General features: G+C 39.3%; 1 protein-coding gene across 4 annotated transcripts; it reads right to left on the bottom strand.

The window, feature by feature from the left end:
• Positions 1–10,523: 10,523 nt before the first annotated feature.
• On the bottom strand, positions 10,524–20,753 carry PBDC1 (polysaccharide biosynthesis domain containing 1). 4 transcript variants are annotated; one of them, XM_044763704.2, is made up of 7 exons: positions 20,574–20,697; positions 20,420–20,485; positions 19,766–19,943; positions 19,102–19,161; positions 18,160–18,300; positions 17,086–17,197; positions 13,872–16,760 (listed from the first exon to the last, which is right to left on the bottom strand). In XM_044763704.2, the coding sequence occupies exons 3-7, from the start codon at positions 19,769–19,771 to the stop codon at positions 16,567–16,569; spliced, it is 513 nt and encodes a 170-aa protein (XP_044619639.1). In that variant the 5' UTR covers positions 19,772–19,943; positions 20,420–20,485; positions 20,574–20,697; the 3' UTR covers positions 13,872–16,566. The 4 variants fall into 4 exon arrangements, with proteins under 4 accessions (XP_014690798.2, XP_044619639.1, XP_070358415.1 ...); XM_014835312.3 differs by lacking the exon at positions 19,766–19,943 and having other exon boundaries at positions 10,524–16,760; positions 20,574–20,753; XM_070502314.1 differs by lacking the exons at positions 19,766–19,943; positions 20,420–20,485 and having other exon boundaries at positions 20,552–20,687.
• Positions 20,754–21,248: the final 495 nt, after the last annotated feature.

Raw genomic sequence — 21,248 nt, 5'->3', positions numbered from 1 at the left:
TGGTCTATTCTGATTAGAGGCTCTCTATTGCATTTTCATTTCATTCATTGAATTTTTCAATTCTAAAATTTCTCTTTGGTTCTTTTTTATGATTTCTGTATCTTTCCTAATTTTCTCTTTTTTTCATGTGTTATTTTCCCTATTTTTTAAATTTGTCTTTCTGTGTTGTCTTGTAGCTCATTGAGGTCTTTATCACTAGATCACAAAATTCCATGGCTTTGAGTTTTATTTCTGGAGGATTATTGTTATCTTTTGGTGATGACATATTTGCTTTATTCTTCATGTTCCTTGCAGTTTGCATTGCTGCTTTCACACTTCAGGTAGCAATCATCTCCTCAAATCTTTGCTAGTAGCCTTTAGGTGGGATATACTGTTTGTTGGTCCTTTTATATCTGGGACTTTTTCCAACCTTGTATGGATACACCTGCTCCATGCCTCTTGCTCCCTCTTGTGGCAGAATTCTTAAGCTTTTATTTCTTCTCTGGTTTTTACAACTCACCATGCTAGCAACTGGAAATTCCTCTTGTTTTCTAGAAAGTGATACTACAATTCAAGTTTGTGGTTTCTTCCTTGCCTACACACACTGGTCTGATTTTCTGAGCATACTCCATGTATTGGACCTCACCCTCACTGTCACACTCAGGAATGCACATAAGGAGCTGACTACAGAGTGGGTAGAGGTATGGATTTAACAATCAGGGCATTGGAGTGCCCACAGTTCAGGTAGAGGGAGCCTCAGGTGAGGTTCTCCCAGTGGCTCATGGGCAGGCTTCCTGCTGGAGTCCCAAATGAAGTCAGCTTGAACCACATCCCTTTAATGGCCTCTGATATTCTTATCTGACTCTTCCCTAACCTCCTCCCTCCCCCCGATCATGGAGGTCAAGCTGCTGTGGACTCCCTGAAGATTTCACTGACTTTTGCCCCACAGGTTTTCACATTCACTGATTCCAGCCACCTGAGTCCATCCCTGGGCCCTGCTGCCCCACACCCCCAGTGGAGGTCAGGAACCACACCAACAGTTGGCCAGACCTCTGTGGCTGCATGAGTGCAAGATGCAAGCCTAGACCCATATTGTTGCTCATCACTGCTGTGTGTATGCTCAGGGCTAGCCCCTCCAGCTGTGCATTTGCATGCTGTCAGTCTGATATACATCACCAGACTCCACCACCATGCAAAGACCTGGGAAGAGACTGCAGCCACAGGGGAGCACACTGATAGCAAGGGCTCCCATAGCTGCTTATGGGCCTGGATTAGGTCCTGTCTTCTGTCACTGGCCTGCACAATTGTGCTTGCATGCAGCTAGCCCTTCCAGTTCTGTACCTGTATGCACCTGGCTTAACCCTTACAAAAGGTCTCCACTGCCATGCACCCATGGTGAGAATCAGCAGCCACAAAGAGCACACTGAGAGCCAGGGCCCCTAAACTGCTAGTGCACTTACAGTTTGCCATGGCCCTTGCTGCCTCCTCTGGCTCCCACTACTACATGTGTGTCTGCAACTGTTTCCTGCCACTACACAGGCACCTACAGCTGACCTCTGCAACTGAGTGTGTGCACAGACTGGCTCCAGCCACCACCACTACATGCCTTGGCCCATAGCCACAGGACCTAGAGGCACTGCTAAGGACCTCAATAGCCCTGTGTCCATTACAGACTCCCTGAAGCAGTCGCCAAAGACCACACAGTTATTGATGCTCTAGACCACAGAGACTTGAGCCAAAGAGACATCATGTCCCCCCAGGCCAGGTGACCCCACACACTACTCCACTTGGTGACCTGTACCACTTGAGTCAGGGTCACAGCATGCTTAATCATGCTGCCACCTGCAAGTGAATGTCTTTATTTACTGAATTCAGTCCGTAAAGCCTAGAAGAGGTGACTATTTCTTTAAATGTGCAGACATTTAGGCAAGCCTACAGAGATCATGAAGAATCAGGGAAGCATGACTCTACTAAGGGAATACAGTAACAGTCCCCAAAGAAATGGAGATCCAGAAATTGCCTGACAAAGAATTCAAACTAATTGTCCTAAAGATGTTCAAAGAGCTACAAGGGAGCACAAAAAATATTTTACCACTATCAAGAAAACAATGAAAGAGGGGCTGGCCCCGTGGCCGAGTGGTTAAGTTCGCGCGCTCCGCTGCAGGCGGCCCAGTGTTTCGTTGGTTCGAATCCTGGGCGCGGACATGGCACTGCTCATCAGACCACGCTGAGGCAGCGTCCCACATGCCACAACTAGAAGGACCCACAACGAAGAGTACACAACTATGTACCGGGGGGCTTTGGGGAGAAAAAGGAAAAAATAAAATCTTTAAAAAAAAAAAAAAAAAAAAAGAAATAAAACTCTCTCCATTTAAAAAAAAAAAAAAAGAAAACAATGAAAGAGCAAAATGAGAAGATCAACAAAGAGATAAGAAACACTAAAGAGAAACAGGAAATTTGGAACTGAAGAATACAATGACTGAATTGAAGAATTCAATAGAGAGCTTCAAGATCAGAATTGACCAAGAAGAAGAAAGAATCTAAGCTAAAAGACAGAGCAAGTGAAATTATCCAATCAGAGAAGCAAAAAAGAAAGAAGGGAAAAGAATAAAGAAAGCCTATGGAACTAATGGAACAACATTAACAAAAGATAAAGAGAACGTAATCCAAGCATACCACTACAGAAAACTATCAATTCACAAAAGAAGGCAGAAACAGAGAAAGAATGAAACAGGAAAACTACAGAAGAGTCAGAAAATAATAAATAAGATGGGATTGGAGTCTGACACCATGACCAAGTGGTTAAGTTTGTGCATGCCGCTTTGGCAGCCCAGGGTTCACTGGTTCAGATCCTAGGTGTGGAGCTATGCATTGTTCATCAAGCCATGCTGTGGTGGCATCACACATAGAAGAACTAGAATTACCTACAACTAGGATATACAACTATGTACTGGGGCTTTGGGGAGGAAAAAGAAAAAAAAGAGGAAGTTTGGTAACAGATGTTAGCTCAGGGCCAATCTTCCTCACCAAAGAAGTAAAAAAATAAAAAATGTGGGATTAGTAAGTCCTCATTAAAAATAATTACACTAATGTAAATGGATCAAATGCACCAAACAAAAGGCATAGAGTGGTAGGATGGATATAAAAAAGAAGACCCAACTCTATGCTGCCTACAAGAGACTCACTTTGGCAATAAGGTCACACATAGGCTCAAAGTAAAAGGATATAAAAAGATATTCTATGCAAGTGGAAATCAAAATAAAGTGGCGTAGCTATACTTATAGCAGATAAAATACACTTTAAACAAAAAACGGTATTGTGAGACAAAGGAGGTCATTATATAATGATAAAGGGGTCAAATCATCAGGAAGATACAACAATCATAAATATATAGGCACCCAATATTGGAGCATCTAAATTTATTAAGCAAATACTAACAGATCTGAAGGGTGAAATAGACAACAATATAATAATAGTAGGGGAATTCAATACCCCACTTTCAGCAATGGATAGATCATCCAGACAGAAAGTCAAGCAGGTAATGTTGGATTTCAACCATACCTTAGATCAAGTGGACCTAACAGATATTTATAGAACATTCCACCCAAAAATAGCAGAATACACACTCTTCTCAAGTACACGTGGAACATTCTCCAGGATAGATCATATGATAGGACACAAAACAAGTCTTAGCAAATTCAAGAAGTTTGAAATTATAACAAGTATCTCTTCCAACCACGATAATATGAAATTAGAGATCAACAATGAGAGGAAAGCTGGAAAATCAACAATTATGAGGAAATTAACGTGCTCCTGAACAACCAATGGGTCAAAGAAGAAATCAAAAGGGAAATTAAAAATTATTTCAAGATAAATTAAAATGAATACACAACATTCTAAACCTATTGGATGCTGCAAAAGTAGGTCTGAGGGGAAAGTGTACAGCAATAAGTGCATATATCAAGAAAATGGAAAGGTCTCAAATAAGCAACCTCACTTTACACCTCAAGTAATCAGAAATAGAATAGTGACCAGAGGGGCTGGCCCAGTGGCATAGTGGTTAAGTTCATGGACTCCACTTTGGTGGACCAGAGTTCACGGGTCTGGATCCCAGGAACAGACCTACACCACTCATCAAGCTATGCTGTGGTGGTGTCCCATATACAAAATAGAGGAAGATTGGCACAGATGTTAGCGCAGGGACAATCTTCCTCAAACAAAAGAGGAAGATTGGCAATGGATGTTAGCTCAGGGCCAATCTTCCTCACAAAAACACAAACCCAAAACATTTGGGTCCAGCCCCATGGCCAAGTGGTTAAAGCTCTGTGTGCTCTGCTTCAGCAGCCTGTGTTCATGGGTTCAGATCCCGGGTACAGACCTACTCCATTTATCACCCATGCTGTGGAGGCATCCCACATACAAAGTAGAGGAGGATTGGCACAGATGTTAGCTCAGGGAAAATCTTCCTCTCTCTCTCTCTCTCTCTCTCTCTCTCTCTCACACACACACACACACACACACACACAAATCAGAGATTCTCTATTACTAAGGAAAAAGAGGAGAATGGATATTGTGCAATAATTAGCAATCTCTGACAAAATTACTGTCATCTACATTTTTATGGATAATTCCCCATTCCAGTTGTTCCCCTTAAATTATTCCTCCCAGCACTAGATTAGAATGGCAGAAGCATGTCATCAAAGGAAATAAACTCAGGCCAGAAACTCTAAGTACATTGTGTTTTTGGTTGAAAATAGATTTTCTGTGCTAAGTTTTCCCTGTCATTTCTTCTGAGATTCTTTTTGGGACATCATCAAATATATATATGCACAGGCAATGGCCTAGGATCAAGAAGACCTAGCTTTTTTTTTTTTTTTTTGCCAAGGAAGATTTGCTCTGAGCTAACATCTGTACCAATCTTCCTCTATTTTTTTTTTATATATGGGTTGCCACCACAGCATGGCTGATAAGTGGTGTAGGTCCGCGCCTGGGATCCAAATCAGCGAACCTGGGCCACCAAAGCAGAGCATACTGAACCTAACCACTAGGCCATGGGGCCAGCCACAAGATCTGGCTGTTTTTACTTGCTTTTCTAACTATCTGTGTGACCTGTGTGATGTTAGGAAAGTGAACTATTTTGAGCCTCATATTTCTCACATACAAAATTGGAGTTGTGTCTTGTGCTCTCCTTATTTCAATCCACTTCATGGATGTTGTGAAGATTAAATGAAATAAAGAATGCAAAAGTCTTTGAGCTATAGAGTCCAAGTGTAAGAGATTAGAATAAGTACTTTTGGTCGCTATTAAAAAGTATTCTACTTGTTTCTTTTGCAAAAGCTCCTGCATCAGTAAGATTATAGAGCTATACATGACACAAGAAGTACCTTGAAATGAATAAAGTCATCTTCACTTTGCAATTATTTCTAGCATCTTCAAGCAACCAAGGGCAAAGTGGTCATCTAAGTGAAATTTCCTGGTGCAGGATGGCCCTAAGAAGTATGTCTCTGCCATTAGCAATATTTCTTAAGAGTCTTGGCATTCTCAGTGTGGATGGACTGTCTAGGTGACAACTTGGATTGGAAATATTTATAACTAAACCATAAGATCATCTGAAAATCACAAGACATTTGTTGAAGTTGGCCACTGCAATTCCCTCTAATTTATCAAATACACAAACAGACATTGATTGCTATTGACAAAACATTTTGTAATTCAAGGTTTCTTAAACAGTCATATTTTGTATACAATTAGAGGATAGTTTCAAAAATATGCCATTAGATTTGCAATGTTAAGTCTTAACTGTGGTAAATGTAGTCATGTGTAATAAACAGTCTTCAGCTCAGCCTTTTGGTACAGAGTGCTATTCACATGACAATATCCTTTAGGCCCTGTGGATGCTGGTGACCTAGCACATCTTCATTAGTCTGGACTGGAAATGTATTGAACAGGTGTTTTCTCTGCAGATTTTCATCTGTCTCATTATAATCTGCTTCATTGATTTCATCAGCCACCAAAATAACAGTGCACAGTAAGCTTTCGGCTCAAATTTGAAAATTGTTGAAATTTGTATTTGTAGTTTCCATATGCTGTGTGTACTCAAGATGCCATATGATTAAGTTTGCTTCTGCTCAACTCAGGTCAATCTTTGCCTGAATGATCTAGTCTAGCCTATCAAAACTGCCAGTTGGTTGTTTCAGTTAATTTCAATATTATAAAACAAGCTCTTTAAACTAATTCATACTAGGTTCGAACGACTTTTAAGATATCCTTTATCTTCACAGATAATGCTTGCTAATTTGAGAAATGGCCTGACAACTGAACCATGGCCTAACATAGGTTATTCTACTGTGGATCTTATTCAAAGTATGGATTTACTTCATTTCTATCACTTACTCTACCTTCCCCAAAATGCAAGGCTTTACTGGTAAAGATTCTATTGATGAATACATCTGAAGTCAAGAGCCCAAAGACTTCTACTTTCTTATCTCTTTCCCTTGCATTTAAGAGTTCACTTTCTTGGGGCTGCCCTGTGGCCCAGTGGCTAAGTTAGCACGCTCCGCTTCGGCAGCCCAGGGTTTCACTGGTTCAGATCCTGGGTGTGGACATGGCACTGCTCATCAGGCCACAATGAGGTGGCGTCCCACAAAGCACAACCAGAAGGACCTACAACTAGAGTATACAACTATGGACTTGGGGGCTTTGGGGAGAGGAATGAAAAAAAAAAAGATTGGCAATAGTTGTTAGCTCAGGTGCCAATCTTTAAAAGAAGAAAAAAAGAGTTCACTTTCTTAAAAGGCCATAATGATGAGGGTGGATGCTAAGAGAAAGAATGTCAAGCCTTCTCCACCATCCAATCTCTAAAGGAATAGAAATGCATCTCTTTTTTATGCAGTGACTGCACATTGTTAAATTTGGTCCAATTAAATTACTCTAGTCCAGGATTATATAGCTGGTGTTTAAAATTTATGACTGATGATTTCAAATCTCACATTCTTTCGACTCAAGTATGGCCTAAACCCTAAGACTACTGGAAGAAAAAGTGGAAAGGGAGAGAATGAAGGAGAGAGGGAAAGGGAGGGAGAAAGAACAAGAGTCAATCAGACCATGAGGATTCCACATTATTCATACAGATTTCGTAAATCAACATTTTCAATTAGAGCAAAATGGTATGTTGCAATTCCAATGGAATCTTTATATTATTGAAAAACTATTGTCACTTGAGTTTAAACATTATACATATTTATATCTTTTAATGGAGATTTCTCTCAAGTGTTTTAAAATTACTCTTCTTAAAGCCTTATTGTATCTTACTGAAATGCTTAGTTTGATTTTGCACTGTAAATATAACTTATTCTATTTTTCAACTTATGCCATTTATTTGTATGAGGAAAGAAGTGGGGAAAAAAACCCAAGATACTTGTTTTTATTTCTTGATGAACAGATATATGTGATGTAGATAGGTAACATTGAATCTAAGCTCATTGCTTATATGACTAGCCAATCCCTTTCCAAAAAGAGAAAGTTTAAGGAGAGGAAGAGATGCTTTTAAGAATCTGAGAGGAACTTGAACCAGGGTTTAAATACGGGTTCTGGCCTAGGTGTTTGCAGCATGTCACCTCAGATAAGTCATATAACCTCTCTGATCTCTAGTTTCTTCATATGTGTTTTTCCTTTCCTAGCTCAGAAGGTTATTTGTAAATTTAACTTAGTATGGGCACATATGACCATGCTTCAAAAACTATAAAGAATCTTACAAGGAAAAGCAAAGTAATATTACTATTGAGGTTAGAGGTGAGAAGGTAAAAAATGAGCTTGGACTAAGAAAATAAAAACCTGCACCGCCATTCATCACGCTGGCATAACCACACACGGATAAAGCCAGCTGAACAGTTGACAGGAAACAATTATTTCTCCCAAGGACACACTGCAGCTGAAAAGTTTCATAACAACTCCCTTCTTGAGTAACTACAGCTTTCTTATTCACTGACAACTTTGTCCTCTAAAATCACAGACTATCAGAAAATTTTCTGTTGGAAATTGTACCAGAAAGAATAAAACATTCAGCTCTTGCCTGGGGAATATAAGTCACTTTGACCCAGAGAAGCAGCTTTGAAATACAAACGAAGTGCAGAGATTCAGATAAGGAGTTTCTGGACAAAATATTACACATCTATCTTACCTTAGTAGTTTCCAAGAAAACAAAACTATTGGTCAATTTCTGCATTCCAGGATCTGATGTTGACCCCTTTACACACACCCTACTTTGCTTTAAAGCTAACAAGACATGGCTTCATTTAAATTTAATTTAAATTTCAACTAAACTTCTTCTTTCCCCCAAATCTTATAATAACTCCATCTTTTCCTTTGGAGAGATGCGCCATGATTCTCCTGACGTGCAATCTCCCTCACGGCAATGGTTCAATGATCTTAACTTTGTCAGACTACAGGTTTGTCCCTGATGGTCTTATGCTGATTGGGCTGAGGCAGAGGGAAAACAGATGATGACACAAGTAGAGAAACAAATGACCCTGTACTTGTCAAACAAATGACTGCTTACATCCTCAAGATCTCCTTATAGTCCAAGATGTACTCCAAGCTGAAGCTTTAGTCTTCACATTATTGTTGCAGGCCATAAAAAGGAGGAATGACAGAGAGGAGAAGAGGAGCAGAAGGGACCTCCAGCAGATGAATTAGCTTCCTTTAAGCAACTTTCCTATAAGAGCCACAAAACAAACTTCAGATTACATCCTATTAGACAGAACTTAGTCATACGGCTAAACCTAGCTCAAAGACGGGTTAGCAACTATGACCTTTTAACCCAATCATCAATATGTTCAGCTACAATTTGGAGTTATTTAAAAGAAGGGGAAAGTCGATGTTGGGTAGGCAACTAGCAGTCTCAGCCATATGCAGGACCACTGTAGATAGTTGTGCAGGTTTATTCAGTGCATGACTCCATTAACATAAACCAAAATGTGAACGGCATCCTTTGGAGTTAGTTGTTCAATGTGGTGGCCTCAGCTACAGAGCAGTATACTACTTGAAAGCCATATGAATGAGAAGTAAGTGAAAGGAGAAGAGGAAGACGCGAGACATTGCCAAGATTTTAAGCCAGAATGATGGAAAAAATTATGATAAAAAAATGTGTATACAGAAGGAGGCACAGGTTAGGGAAGAGAGGAGACTAATATGATTGGTTTGAGATAGCATATATACAAGTCAAATGCCTCATGTGCTGCAGGCCTTTAAAAAAACCTGGAGCCTTAATGATAGCCACATTCCACTTTATAAAGGTGATCTCATATACCTAGTGTTATGACTGCAAACGCCTGTAGAAAAGTAGGCATTTGCCCAGTGGATCTTGTTCGTGAATTAGCTTAACTCCTACTACCCAGTGTGGAATGGCCTTCAAAATGTAAAATTATTTGGACCATCATTTTTCTTTTCTAACATATCCCTGTCTGGATGGAGAGAACAACAACGGAAAACTTTTGGATCTTACTTCAACCTGATTGTTCAGTGTCTCGATTGTGATCCCAGTGTATTGGAATTATGCCTGATATATAGTAGGTATTTCCTTTGCTCATCTATTAAAAAATATTAAGACTCCACTATATGCCAGCCAGACATTGATCTAGGTGCTAGGCATACAACAGCAAACAAAACAGACAATGTTCCTGCCCTCCAGGGTGAGGGTGGAGGGGACAGTGATGAGTTATAATGAAAAATACAAGGTAAGGGGATAGAGAGTGCCAAGGGAGGTGTTATTTTAAATAAAGAGGTCAGGTAAGACCTCTCTATTAAGGTGATATTTGAGTAGATATCTTTGAGAAATGAATTAGTATCATATGGATATCTGTGGGAAAAGCTTACCGAGCAGAGGGAATATCAAGTCTAAAGGCCCTGAGGCTGAAGGCAGGAGCAACAGAGTAATGAGTCACAGAAAAAGGTGGCAGGGATCTTGAAGAGAATGATTACCCTTTAAGTCATGGTAAAGACAATATGTAAAGGTGTTTAGGAAAAGAATGAATACAGAAACAAATGAATGAACGAATGATAAAGTGAACTCCAGGATCAGATGAAATATTTCAAACTTGTTTGAGTAAATTATAACTTTGTTGGTAATGGCATTGCTAGAACATTTCCTTGAAGAAAAACAGCTATTTTCTTTTATTATATACATAATCCAAATAATTCTATAATGATTCCACGTTAATCCATTCTCTCTCTTACACTGTGCTGGACTAATTTAGAATAAATTTAAGAGTATCAAGTTTCAGAGCTGAGGTCCAAGTCCATTCTATGTGAATCTGTAAGGTTTACTGTGTGGCATATAACACTTCCCCACCTAAAGGCTGAACCAACCTGTCACTTGTACAGTTTCTCATCTAACCTAGAGCAAGTTTAATGTCCTAAACTCATTGCAGATTATAAAGAAATGAATAGCCTTTCTGTGTCCAGAATAGATGGATTTCTTTTTAACTAACAATAAATAATGCATAGATTATATTGTCTAAATGAAGAACACAATAGTAAGTGACATGTTTTTATTCCAACATAATGCATTTTAATCACTTAAAAGAAGTAATGAAGAGTCCAAAGGAGAAGCTTGTTATTTCAGACCATATTGACACAGTGTCCAAGAACATGAATTCAAGAAGTCAACTGTACAGTTAGGAATTCACTGAGCACCAGGGTCACAGAATGGAAATCTCCTTCTAGAATTTGAGAAATGAATAAACTGAAGTTAATGAATATGTGCAGGAGACACCAATAACTATTTACCTGCTGTGACAGAGACTGGCTGGGTAGTCCAATAAAAGCTTTGGCTCCTCATCTTCCTGGGCACACACATAGATTAAATTTTCCACCCTCTTTTGCAATTCAGTGTAAGAGCACTGAGTTCTATTTGACAGGCTATCAGTAGAAGATGTGTATCAGTTCTAGGACAGGCCAATGAAAATCAATAAACAATCTTTCATGGGCTTCCCCTTCCCTGGCAACGTAGTTGGCAGTAAGTAATAAGTAATTAAAAATTTCTTTGTGGGTTCTGATTTCCATATTTTTAAAAAATGAGCATAGATTTGTTTTTCAATCACAAAAAGGCACTAAAAGTTCTACCATAAATTTCCTTAGCAAACTTTATCAATGTCCTTGTATATGTTTAAGTTCTGTCTTCCCCACTAGATTGTTAACATACACGGTGTGTAGTATCCACTCCATAAATATATTTAAGTAAATGAATGAATGCAAGAATCAGGTCGAAACAATCCATCCAGAATAAATGCTTAATATTGAATTTACTCAATATGGCACATCGTTTAATCTTCCTTAAACAGTTTTCACTATATCACTAGCCAGAAATTAAAATAAACTTCCAGTATCTTGCCACTACCAACTAAATTAGATCTAAAATCCTTAGCCTGGGATTCAAAACCTCTCCAAGCCTAAATTTCCTAATGTGTAAAATGGGATTAATAATGCCTACATGTTAGGGATAAGATGGACGTAGGGCATCTAACTCAGCATCTAGGGCTCATTATTGGTGCCCACACTGTGAATCAAATACATATTTTCAACCTCATCCAATTCTCCTGTATACATACATCCTATTACTCATACTTCAGTCAACCTACACTAATCACTATTCCTTAAATATACCCTAAAGGACTATTTCCTGAGTCTCTATCATTTGAATATACAGTCGTGAAGTCTGCTACAATTGAACATCAGCTGAAAATATTATTTGTGATTATTTACTATTGTGATTATATAAGAAAATTCCCATTTTTTAGAGATGCACACTGAAATAAATAAAAGTGAAATGATATGATGTTTGAGATTTGTTTTAAAATGCTTCAATAAAGAAAAAAGGATAAATGAAGCAAAGGCGTCAAAATCTTGATAGCTATTTAATCTGGGTAACAGGTATATAGGGGTTCATTATTATTTCTACTTTTGTCTATGTTTAAAGTTTTCATAATAAAAAAAAGACAATTTAAAATAAATGTACCATTGGTGAGTGCGAGCTCGGCAGGTGAGCAAGTGTCCTTAGAGTTCATGATCTCATCCAGGATTAAGAGGCAATAAACTTATTCCAATGGGTGGCGGGGCACGAGGGAGAATTCCCTTGTTTATCTTCCCTAAACCAAAGGATGGCAGGTAAGCCTCAGTGACTTTGGGGGAGAAAAATGACCTTAAGATTGACAAACTTTTTAGAAGTCTTAGTTTTTTTAGTAAAAAGCCAAGAACATGTGCATTTTAAATTATTGTGATTTCAATTTTTAAACATTATCTAAATTTTCAAAATTGTGTAAGTTTGGCAAGATATACTTCAATGTAAATAGAAAGGATGTCATAAGAATCCTAAATCAAAGGTCCATCCTCTCTAAGTTAAGGCAGTTTTATTTCCTTTATTCTCTTTACAATGTAAAGATCAATTAGTAATAGATATTAGAGCTTTCAATGATTTAGCCTAAAAAAACTTTTATGCAAGTTTCAGGAAGATAGAGTAAAGCCTTAAAAATAAAAAATAAATAATAAAAAACACTTGAGGAAAATGTGTCAGCCAAATCTCAGTTCATAAGAAAGGTTAAGAAACTAAAATATAACTTTAAAACTCAAGACAGTGATATCCTATAGTGATTATACTGCAATGCTTTTTAAACAAGTATCAGTCGCATACGCAACAAGGAATCTCTTGCAGACACAGAAGGAAAAAGACAAAGAAAAATTGAAAATATTCTGAGGAGCTTAAACTAGCTCAGTGCATCACTCCACAATAGAATGCTCTTACTTACGATTATTAAATACTTTGATTCCTCATCCAAATTATTTGTCTCTATTCTAGCAAGAAGCTGATTCTAGAGTAGGAATGTGGATTTTGGAAAAACAATGAGATTCATAATCAAAAGATGTGGATCTCCATCCCAATACCACCATGTATGTGATGGAGGGCAAACTACTTTATGACTTAAGTCTCTGTTTTTCAATTTATAATATGATAACATAAATACTGACTTCAAGAAAGTGGAATTTATGTTGAGGAATTCAGAGAAACCCTGAGTAGAGCAGGGAAAATCTAAAGCTAGCCAGTTATATATGGTCATTATGTGAGAGCAGTACAATTCAGGAGACCAACAACATGTAGATATTTATAATGTTTCCATAATTCTAGAGATAAAAACATGTAGGCATGGAGAAATGACCATTCACATAACATACATTCATGCCTTAATTCTGAATGATCAGTTAAGATATCGACTATCTGAATAAAGAATATATGAGAGCAACTGTGGTGTACCAATGTGGGGTAGTGAGAATCGCCCATACTGAGTGCAAGCAAAAAATGTTGTATTATCTGTAGAAAACCCAAAAACAGTAATGGAACCAAAAAACACCTGGTCTGCTTTAATTATCACCATGCTGCGGCAATTTTAAACAATGTCAGTGATAAAATATACCTCTCCAGAAAAACCTTTTCTTGGTCTAAGGTCTAGTCAATTGATAAAGTTACTGTTAAGTTTTATTAATATATATGTAAGCTTCAAATGAGCACATATTCATTAATAAGCATTGTACATATAGAGAACTCTCCGTTATATGAATGACACCTGACACACACAGACCCAGCTAACAAGCTCCTTCGAAGAGTAAGTTCAAAATGGTTTAGAATCACTGAAGCCCATTTTAGGTGCAATTCATGTCTCCAATCATCTGGTACAATATATCCTTGTTTAAACTATAGTTTCAAAATAAATCATGACAGTGCAGTGAATGTCTCCACTTTTGGAGCAGGGCTCAGTATGCTTTCTTCTTTAGTTTCCTATTGCTGCTGTAACAAACTAACACAAACTTAGTGGCTTAAAACTTCAGAATGGCGGCAGTTTCCCTTTATGTAAATACAAAAATTAGTCTGTGCCCTTTCCCTGCCTCCAAAAGATGTCATGGAGATCAACAACTGGAATGGTACCATATTCTGAATAAATCATAGATGTTTACATACTATGTCAAGCCTGGCCTGATATCATCCCCCAAATAATTCAGAGCAAGGGCCCAAATCTCAAACTTCCTGGCCTCTAACTAACTACAATGTTACCACCTATCAATAGGATCACCCCCACCTTCCAGTTCCCAATAACATGTTCCTTACTTCCTTTTGAGCCCTCAGGAGCAGCATCCTTAAGTCCATATTTCCACTGACAGTTTGTTCAAGGCAATTTAGGCTTTCTCTATCATGCTCCTCAAAGTCCTTCCAGTCTCCACTCACTGCCTGATTCCAAAGCCACTCCCACATTTTAGGTACTTGTTACAGCAGCATTCCACTTCCAGTACCAAAGTCTGTAGCAGTTTTCTACTGCTCTGTAACAAATTACCACATATTTAGTGGCTTAAGACAACACCCATTATTATCTCAGTCCTCTGGGTCAGGAGTCCAAATATGGCTTAACCGGGTCCTCTGCTCACGGTCTCACAAGGCTAAAATCACAGTATTAGCCAGGACTGCAATCTTATCTGAGGCTTGAGGCCTCTTGCAAGCTCACTGATTATTGGCAAAATTCAGTTCCTTCTAATTGCAGGAGAGAAATCTCCATTTTCTTGCTGGCTGTCAGCCTGGGAGTACTCTCAGCTCCCACAGGCCACCCTCAGGTCTTTGCCACATGGCCCCCTTCTCTCTCAACATGGATGTTTACTTCTTCAAAGCCATCAGGAAAACATCTGCTGCTGCTTCTTGCCTCGTTTAAGGATTCACCTGATTAGGCCAGACCCACTCAGGATAATCTCCTTTTTGATTAACTCAAAATCAAATGGTTAGTAACTTAAACACAGGAATGAAATCCCCTCATATTCACAAGTCTTTACCACACTAACATGAGAGAATTATACAGAGCATGTATGCTAGGAGTGGGAATCTCGGGGCCGTCTTAAGAATTCTGCCCATTCTTTCCCCTTTAACCTTGGATGATGCCATGGATTCCTGGCCTTACAGTGCATCTGTGTTATTATTCCCCTCCCTTTTCTGTTTTTATCCCCCAGTCCTTGGACAGATGCCTCTTGCTTTAAAGCAGTCTGACTTTCAAAGGTATGTTTCTTATTCTCTGTAAAATCAGAGAGAAGTCTTAAGTCAGTTTTCTTGCTGAGAAACCTGGAAAAGGCCACCACAAGCACAACTGAACGTGGCCAGCAATCTTTCTTCTTCCCCAGTCCCTCTAGCAATGTGTATGGACATGTTTGCAGATATTTAAGAATGTGTGAACTAGAGAAAATTAATACAGTAAAGGAAGTTCTTAATTTTAAAAAGTCTGCCTAGTATGAAGTATTTAACACTCTCTTATCCCTTTAAACATACATTTTTATAAAATGAAAACTCTTACAAATATTTTAAATATTTTTAAGAACTGGCAAAGGAGAATTCAGAGAAACCTACTGTCTTTTGTGCACAATTGTTGCTGCTAGCTGTGTGCATCTCTAGTTCAGCGCTTGCCTAGGAGACAACTCATCAATTAAGTTTCATTTTTATTTTTCTCCTATGTCCACTGGGGAAAAAAAGCCTCATTTCCCCCTCCTTCTCTGCTCTGCTAAATTCTTTCTTGCATGATCCTACTGTAGTTAGACATTTAAGAGTACTTACTGTATGCACTATCAATACTGTGACTTCTTCTAACTAGTTTTAGCAATCAAGGGGACATGCACAAACTTTTATAGATATGTGAAGATAACTGAAACATGCACTCTTAAAAGTCATTAGATGAAAAGGAACTCCCCCTCAACCATATAAAATCAACTGGCCTATTTTTGGGGTATGACAAAATATCATTTAAAAATATGTTCATTTTCTGTTAATGTATAAATGTATGCTATTGTTCATAGCATTATAAAAGGGAAGCCAGCCTACCAGGCTTTATATTTAATTATTAATTCCTGCTAGCTTGGCTACCAGAAGAGATGCAGGTACTGAAGCAGGTCCAGTCTCCGGCTCCTCTAATGTAAACTGGGCTGTGTTCACTAGTCTGACAGGTTCAGGCTGCTGCTATTATCCCCACAGAGCATTTATCAAATCTTTTGCCAGATATATCACAGAAAATCAGAAAGCTATAGTCACTCAAATGGCAAGAGTCAACTCTTAAACCATGTACAACTTAACAGGTTTGAGGGAAATTCACTACAGGAAACAGTGAGAAGCATTAAGAAACAGGCATAAATCATTTTATATAAGACATGGTGAAAAGATTATATACCTGAAAAAAAAAGTAAAGCGTCAAATAATTTTAAATACTTTTTCAAAGTCAATCACAGATATCTAGCCATAAGAACCACGAGAAATTTATTTACAAAATCTCTTACTCAACTGGTGGTGAGAACCAAGAAACTATATACCAGGAAATAATTAACTAAGACACCATTAATAGTCTTCAAGCTAGTTCATGCAAGAGAACAACCAGAGCAACTCCTGATTATGAGGCTAGAAAGATGTCCTTCAATTGCACAAGGACATACACTTAACCACATGGGGTCTTTGCAAGTAGCATCATGGTACTTGTAGGCTCAGTTGAGTCAGGGCTTCTAGTATGTTGTTCCCTGTCTACCTTACATAGCTGTTTCCCCACTTTTGTTGATTTCTTTGTTGGCTTCTTTCTCTGTTTCTCCTCCACTGTCAGCTCCTTTCTCTCCTCCATTATTGGCTCCCTTCTCTTCTTTGTCCTTAACACTGGTATAAACTGCTTTGTTACAGCCTTCCCGGTTTCGAGCAATTTCAATGGCAAAAAATTGTATCCTGGGAGCTGAAAGGTGAATAGAATTGATTATTGTCCTAGTCACAGTTACTTCTCTAAACCTACTGAAAATCTATTGACAAAGCAGAACTAACATGCAGAGCACTCCAGTCTAGTCACAAGCTTCAGAGACGTGGAATTCTAATCCGATATTAAATGAGACTGAAAATACGGAGCTATCTTATCTCAGTTACTCAAGAAACAGTAACATAATTTGTAAAGATATAACAAATAAGATGATCCTCAAACTAACTATCCATGTTACTGATTCATTAATAAAACCACATCCCTCACTCTCCTTATAAAGAAACAATTCCAGAGGCAAGAAACTCACCAAAGATAGTGTTTTCCTCAGTGTAGCCCTGAGAACAATCCAGTCTCAGCAAAGTACCATAGTTGAAGTCTTCTACAATCCCGTCAAACTTCAAGCAGAATGGTCTCCACTTCTACAAAGGCAAAAAAGATGCCTTAGCTGACAAATGCAGGAAGCTGGTACAGTCAGGCCAGGAGAGGGGCTTCCACTCTCCCAGTAAGGAAAACCACCATAGTAAAAGAGACTAGGATTGAGCTGATTGCTAGTGTCACTAGCAGCAAGTTTTTGTGCTATCAATTGCGTCCTCAGACTGGTATTTCCCAACATAAATAATATTTTAACCTGACAAGATACTTAAATCCTTGGCTACAGAATTAAAATTTGATTTCTTGAAAAAATTCGGTTTTATTTTTAAGTTATTGGCTAGCTCAGACCAAAATGGTTATTCATCCCCGCTGACACACAAATGCGACAAAGAAGGCAGGAACTAGGCCCAAAGTCAAAGCTAAGTTTTAAGAAAGAAGTCCATCAGTAGAGGCAATTTTCCAAAGATCAGTAACAGACTGCTAAGAGTTACAAGTTTACATTCTTCATAAGCCAAGGGCCTACTCTCAGGGAGAAACTGTGCCCAACTATAAGAGTTTTAGTTCTCTGTAAAAGCACAAGACAATCAAGCAAGCAATGCGAAACTCCAGTTTTCCAGTTATCTATGGCCTGTGATAACGTGAACCTAAATCCAGAGAATGCAAACACCTCCCTGTACCTTATTCACCAATCCTCCATCCAAGACTTCTGGCTAAACTACTCATACAAGTAAATGTATTCCTCCTGGCCTGAAAGGGCTGGGTGGGCAGGGATAAATGTCCAAGGCAAAAAGGAGAAAAAAATAGATTTAATGGACATGAAAAATCCATAAACCAGAAAAACATTTATTTCATAACTTACTTATTAGTTGATTATAACTACATAAAAGCCCTGGTTCTTTATGTATTTTCCTTACAACAAAGCAAAAAGAGTTTAAATGTATAAAAATGTATTCACAATCAATAATTGTTGGTCAGATACTAGGAAATATTTAAGAGAGAGAATTCTTACCTCTTTAGCTGATTCTGATTTGAGCTCTTCTGGGTCCAATACATCTATCCTGAGTTTCTCAAAATTTTCCCGAAACTCAGAATAGATTTGGTCATCCACTTTGGTGAGTTTCAGGAGCTGTGGGTCAACTGATGAAATCAGCTGCCAGACAATAAGACAACATACAGATGTTAGTGTCTAATTTACTACACTCCTATCCTCTCTTCTCCAGAAAACCCCTATGGTTCTCAGGGCAGAAGAATTCATTAGGAAGTACAGACAGCCTAGATCTCAGATGAAATCACGACATAGTTTTAAAGGGTCATAGGGCCTAGCCTAGTGGTGCAGTGGTTAAGTTCACACGTTCTGCTTTGGCTGCCTAGGGTTCCCCGGTTTGGATCCCAGGTACGGACATGTCACTGCTTGTCAAGCCATGCTGTGGTAGGCATCCCACATATAAAGTAGAGGAAGATGGGCACAGATGTTAACTCAGGGCCAGTCTTCCTCAGCAAAAAGAGGACTGGTGGCAGATGGTAGCTCAGGGCTAATCTTCCTCAATAAATAAATAAATAAATAAATAAATAAAATGAAAATAAAGGGCCATAATATACTACAATTCCTTCCACCTATTCAAACTCTTTTGGTCCCAGTACTGCCTGGCTATTGCCCTCTGTGGACTGTTCATTCAGTCAAGAAACATTTATTAAGTGCCTACTATGGGCCAGGCACCTTTTTGCCAGTTAGCAACAGAACACTGGGCAAAGAGGCACAACTCGTCATTGTCAAAACAAAATTCACTTCTACTTCCCTCCCGTGCTGCCCCCACCCCGGGTAAGATCTTACAGTAATAAAAACTACCTCTAAAACACAACTGTCTAACTTACTAAGAATAGTGATTAGCAGAGCACCATATATTACAATTACATGTTTAATTCTGCTTCATTCTGAAGACAGACAACTCACCTTGTAGTAGACTTCAGCATGCTGCATTGCTCTCATGGCCCAAGCCATCTCAATATCAGGCTGCAAAGGAGTGAAGAATGCCAGGTCAGCAATCTGCCAATCCCGCTACTAGAGAACAAATTAAGGAAGTCTGTGGATGTCTAGTTAATGCTCAAGAGGGGTACCAAATTTGGTGTTACTGTCAAAGGGTAAAAATTGGACTAATGGATTTGGACAATATAATAATTATTTTGTCCTATGACAACCAAAAGAGGCTCCAGCCTAATAAACAGAATGAGCCACTGGCTATCTTTTCCCAGCAGCTAGCGAAAGCGTGGGAGAGTACATAAAGCAGTAGATAAATAGCCTTCTCAGGACTAAGTTAAATCATTGTCAAACTGAAATAATATACCCACATACACCGAGTTGTTGAAAGGACAAAATAAGATAATGGAAATAAAATTACTCTTCACTTTTAAGAGGGTAGCATATCTTACTCATCTTTTGTTTTTATCAGATAGCCAATTATCCACCCTAAAACACTTAGAAATGAATCAATTCCTTGAAGTAGGCTAGGTTATAAATAAGCTTTACCAAGCCCCCACCACCTGTTCCACTGGAATCTCCCACTCCAAATAAAGAGATCTACTTCACTGATACCAGAAAAAGCCATTTACATTTGTACCTCCATGCCTTAGGCCACGCCCTTTTCCTCAATGCCAATCCGCGTCCTTTGTCCACCAACACTCTGAGGATCCAGTTTGAGATTCACTTCCTCAGTGAAGTCTTCCTCTACTGTCTTGGTTCTTAGGAATTTCTTCCTCAACTAAAATCCTTTGGATCTTATGTCCTGATCCACTCACCTAGCATACATCACATTCTTATTTGATTTGTTATTACTGTTTTCATGTCCCTGTGTCTTGTATCTCAAAATACATCACGTGCTTTCTAGTTAAGGATCTAAACGAGACACAGTATAAGCCAATGCAACTTTCCTGCACAATGGAATCACTCAGGGACCTTTAAAAAATACTGATTCCTGATTCTCACCTCCCAGATATTCTGATTTAATTGGTATGGATTACGAACTAGGCATCGGGATATTTAAAAGCTTCCCAGGTGATTCTTAAGAGCAGCAAAGTTTGGAAACTACTTCCCCTGGCATTGTTCCCGCCTTTGCGGACCAAAAACGTTAGAATGAATTGAAAGGCGCAGTTTCTGGCGGACGTGGAGAGGATCTACAGAAGATATCAGGAGGGGGGATTACAATTTCATGACAGGCCCTGCAGACATCCCAGGCTAACTGAGTGAGTGGGAGCTGCGGACGAGTCATACTTACATCGTTGCTGTAAGATTCGGCTGGGAGAGAAAGAGCATGTGCCACTGACACCAGCTCCCCGGAAACCTGGAAAAGGAAAAAGAGAGGGGAGGGAGAGTTCAAGGATCAGCCCCGCACAGCTTCCCCACTCACCGACCGCACAACAGCGGCTCACCAGCTCCTCCGTTCTACTAGATGCCTCCATGTTGCAGCCCACAAAGCGTGGCTCCAATTTCCCGGAAATGACTTCTGAGCGCCCGTTCCGCGGATCTTGGCGAGGGACGCTCTCATTCACGTGCGCCTGCGCGCACCCTCCCTTGCCTGTAGGCCCCTGTCGTTGGCCCCTCCTCACTCGCTCTGCGCAGACGCAAAGGTGTTGCCTAGTTGCATAGTCTGAGCAGCTTCAGGAATCTGGAGTGGTTAAGTGGTCAGTGATATCGGAGGTGATCATAGGAAAAGCCTGAGTTAAAATAATGCAGCTTTCGCGACAGCGCACTCTCCATTTGTGCACGCGGGCACACACACCCACACACAGACTCCCAATACCCCAAAACAAGTAGTGAATCGCAAACAGGCATGCAGCTAGGCAGGGGAGTGGAGTGATGAAGAATTCAGTCCCTGCCCTAGAAGAACTATTTACAATGAGGGAGCAGACAAAGTGGGGATCACATCGTAGCATATCATATATTGTAGGAACACAAACAGGGGATGCCCTAAGGCAGTCACAAAAGGCAAGGAGCCAAAGCAGGCAGGGAAGGACACTCCAGGCAGAGGGAAGTGCGTGTACAAAGGCATTCAAGAATTAGACATCATGGTACCTTGCCAGAAATTTCAAACACAGCTGGAGCAA

This window comes from Equus asinus, chromosome X (genome assembly GCF_041296235.1).
Source record: "Equus asinus isolate D_3611 breed Donkey chromosome X, EquAss-T2T_v2, whole genome shotgun sequence".
Lineage (NCBI taxonomy): Eukaryota > Metazoa > Chordata > Mammalia > Perissodactyla > Equidae > Equus > Equus asinus.
This window is presented reverse-complemented; position numbering and strand designations above follow the sequence as displayed.

Bases quoted from the DNA above. Each gene is read 5' to 3' on its own strand.
- PBDC1 (XM_014835312.3), bottom strand. From the start codon at position 20,603: ATGGAGGCATCTAGTAGAACGGAGGAGCTG. The intron at 20,486-20,573 runs GTGAGCCGCTGT...TTCCTTTTCCAG, and splicing joins CTAGTAGAACGGAGGAGCTG to GTTTCCGGGGAGCTGGTGTC. The intron at 17,198-18,159 runs GTAAGAATTCTC...TTGCCTTTGTAG, and splicing joins AATCAGAATCAGCTAAAGAG to AAGTGGAGACCATTCTGCTT.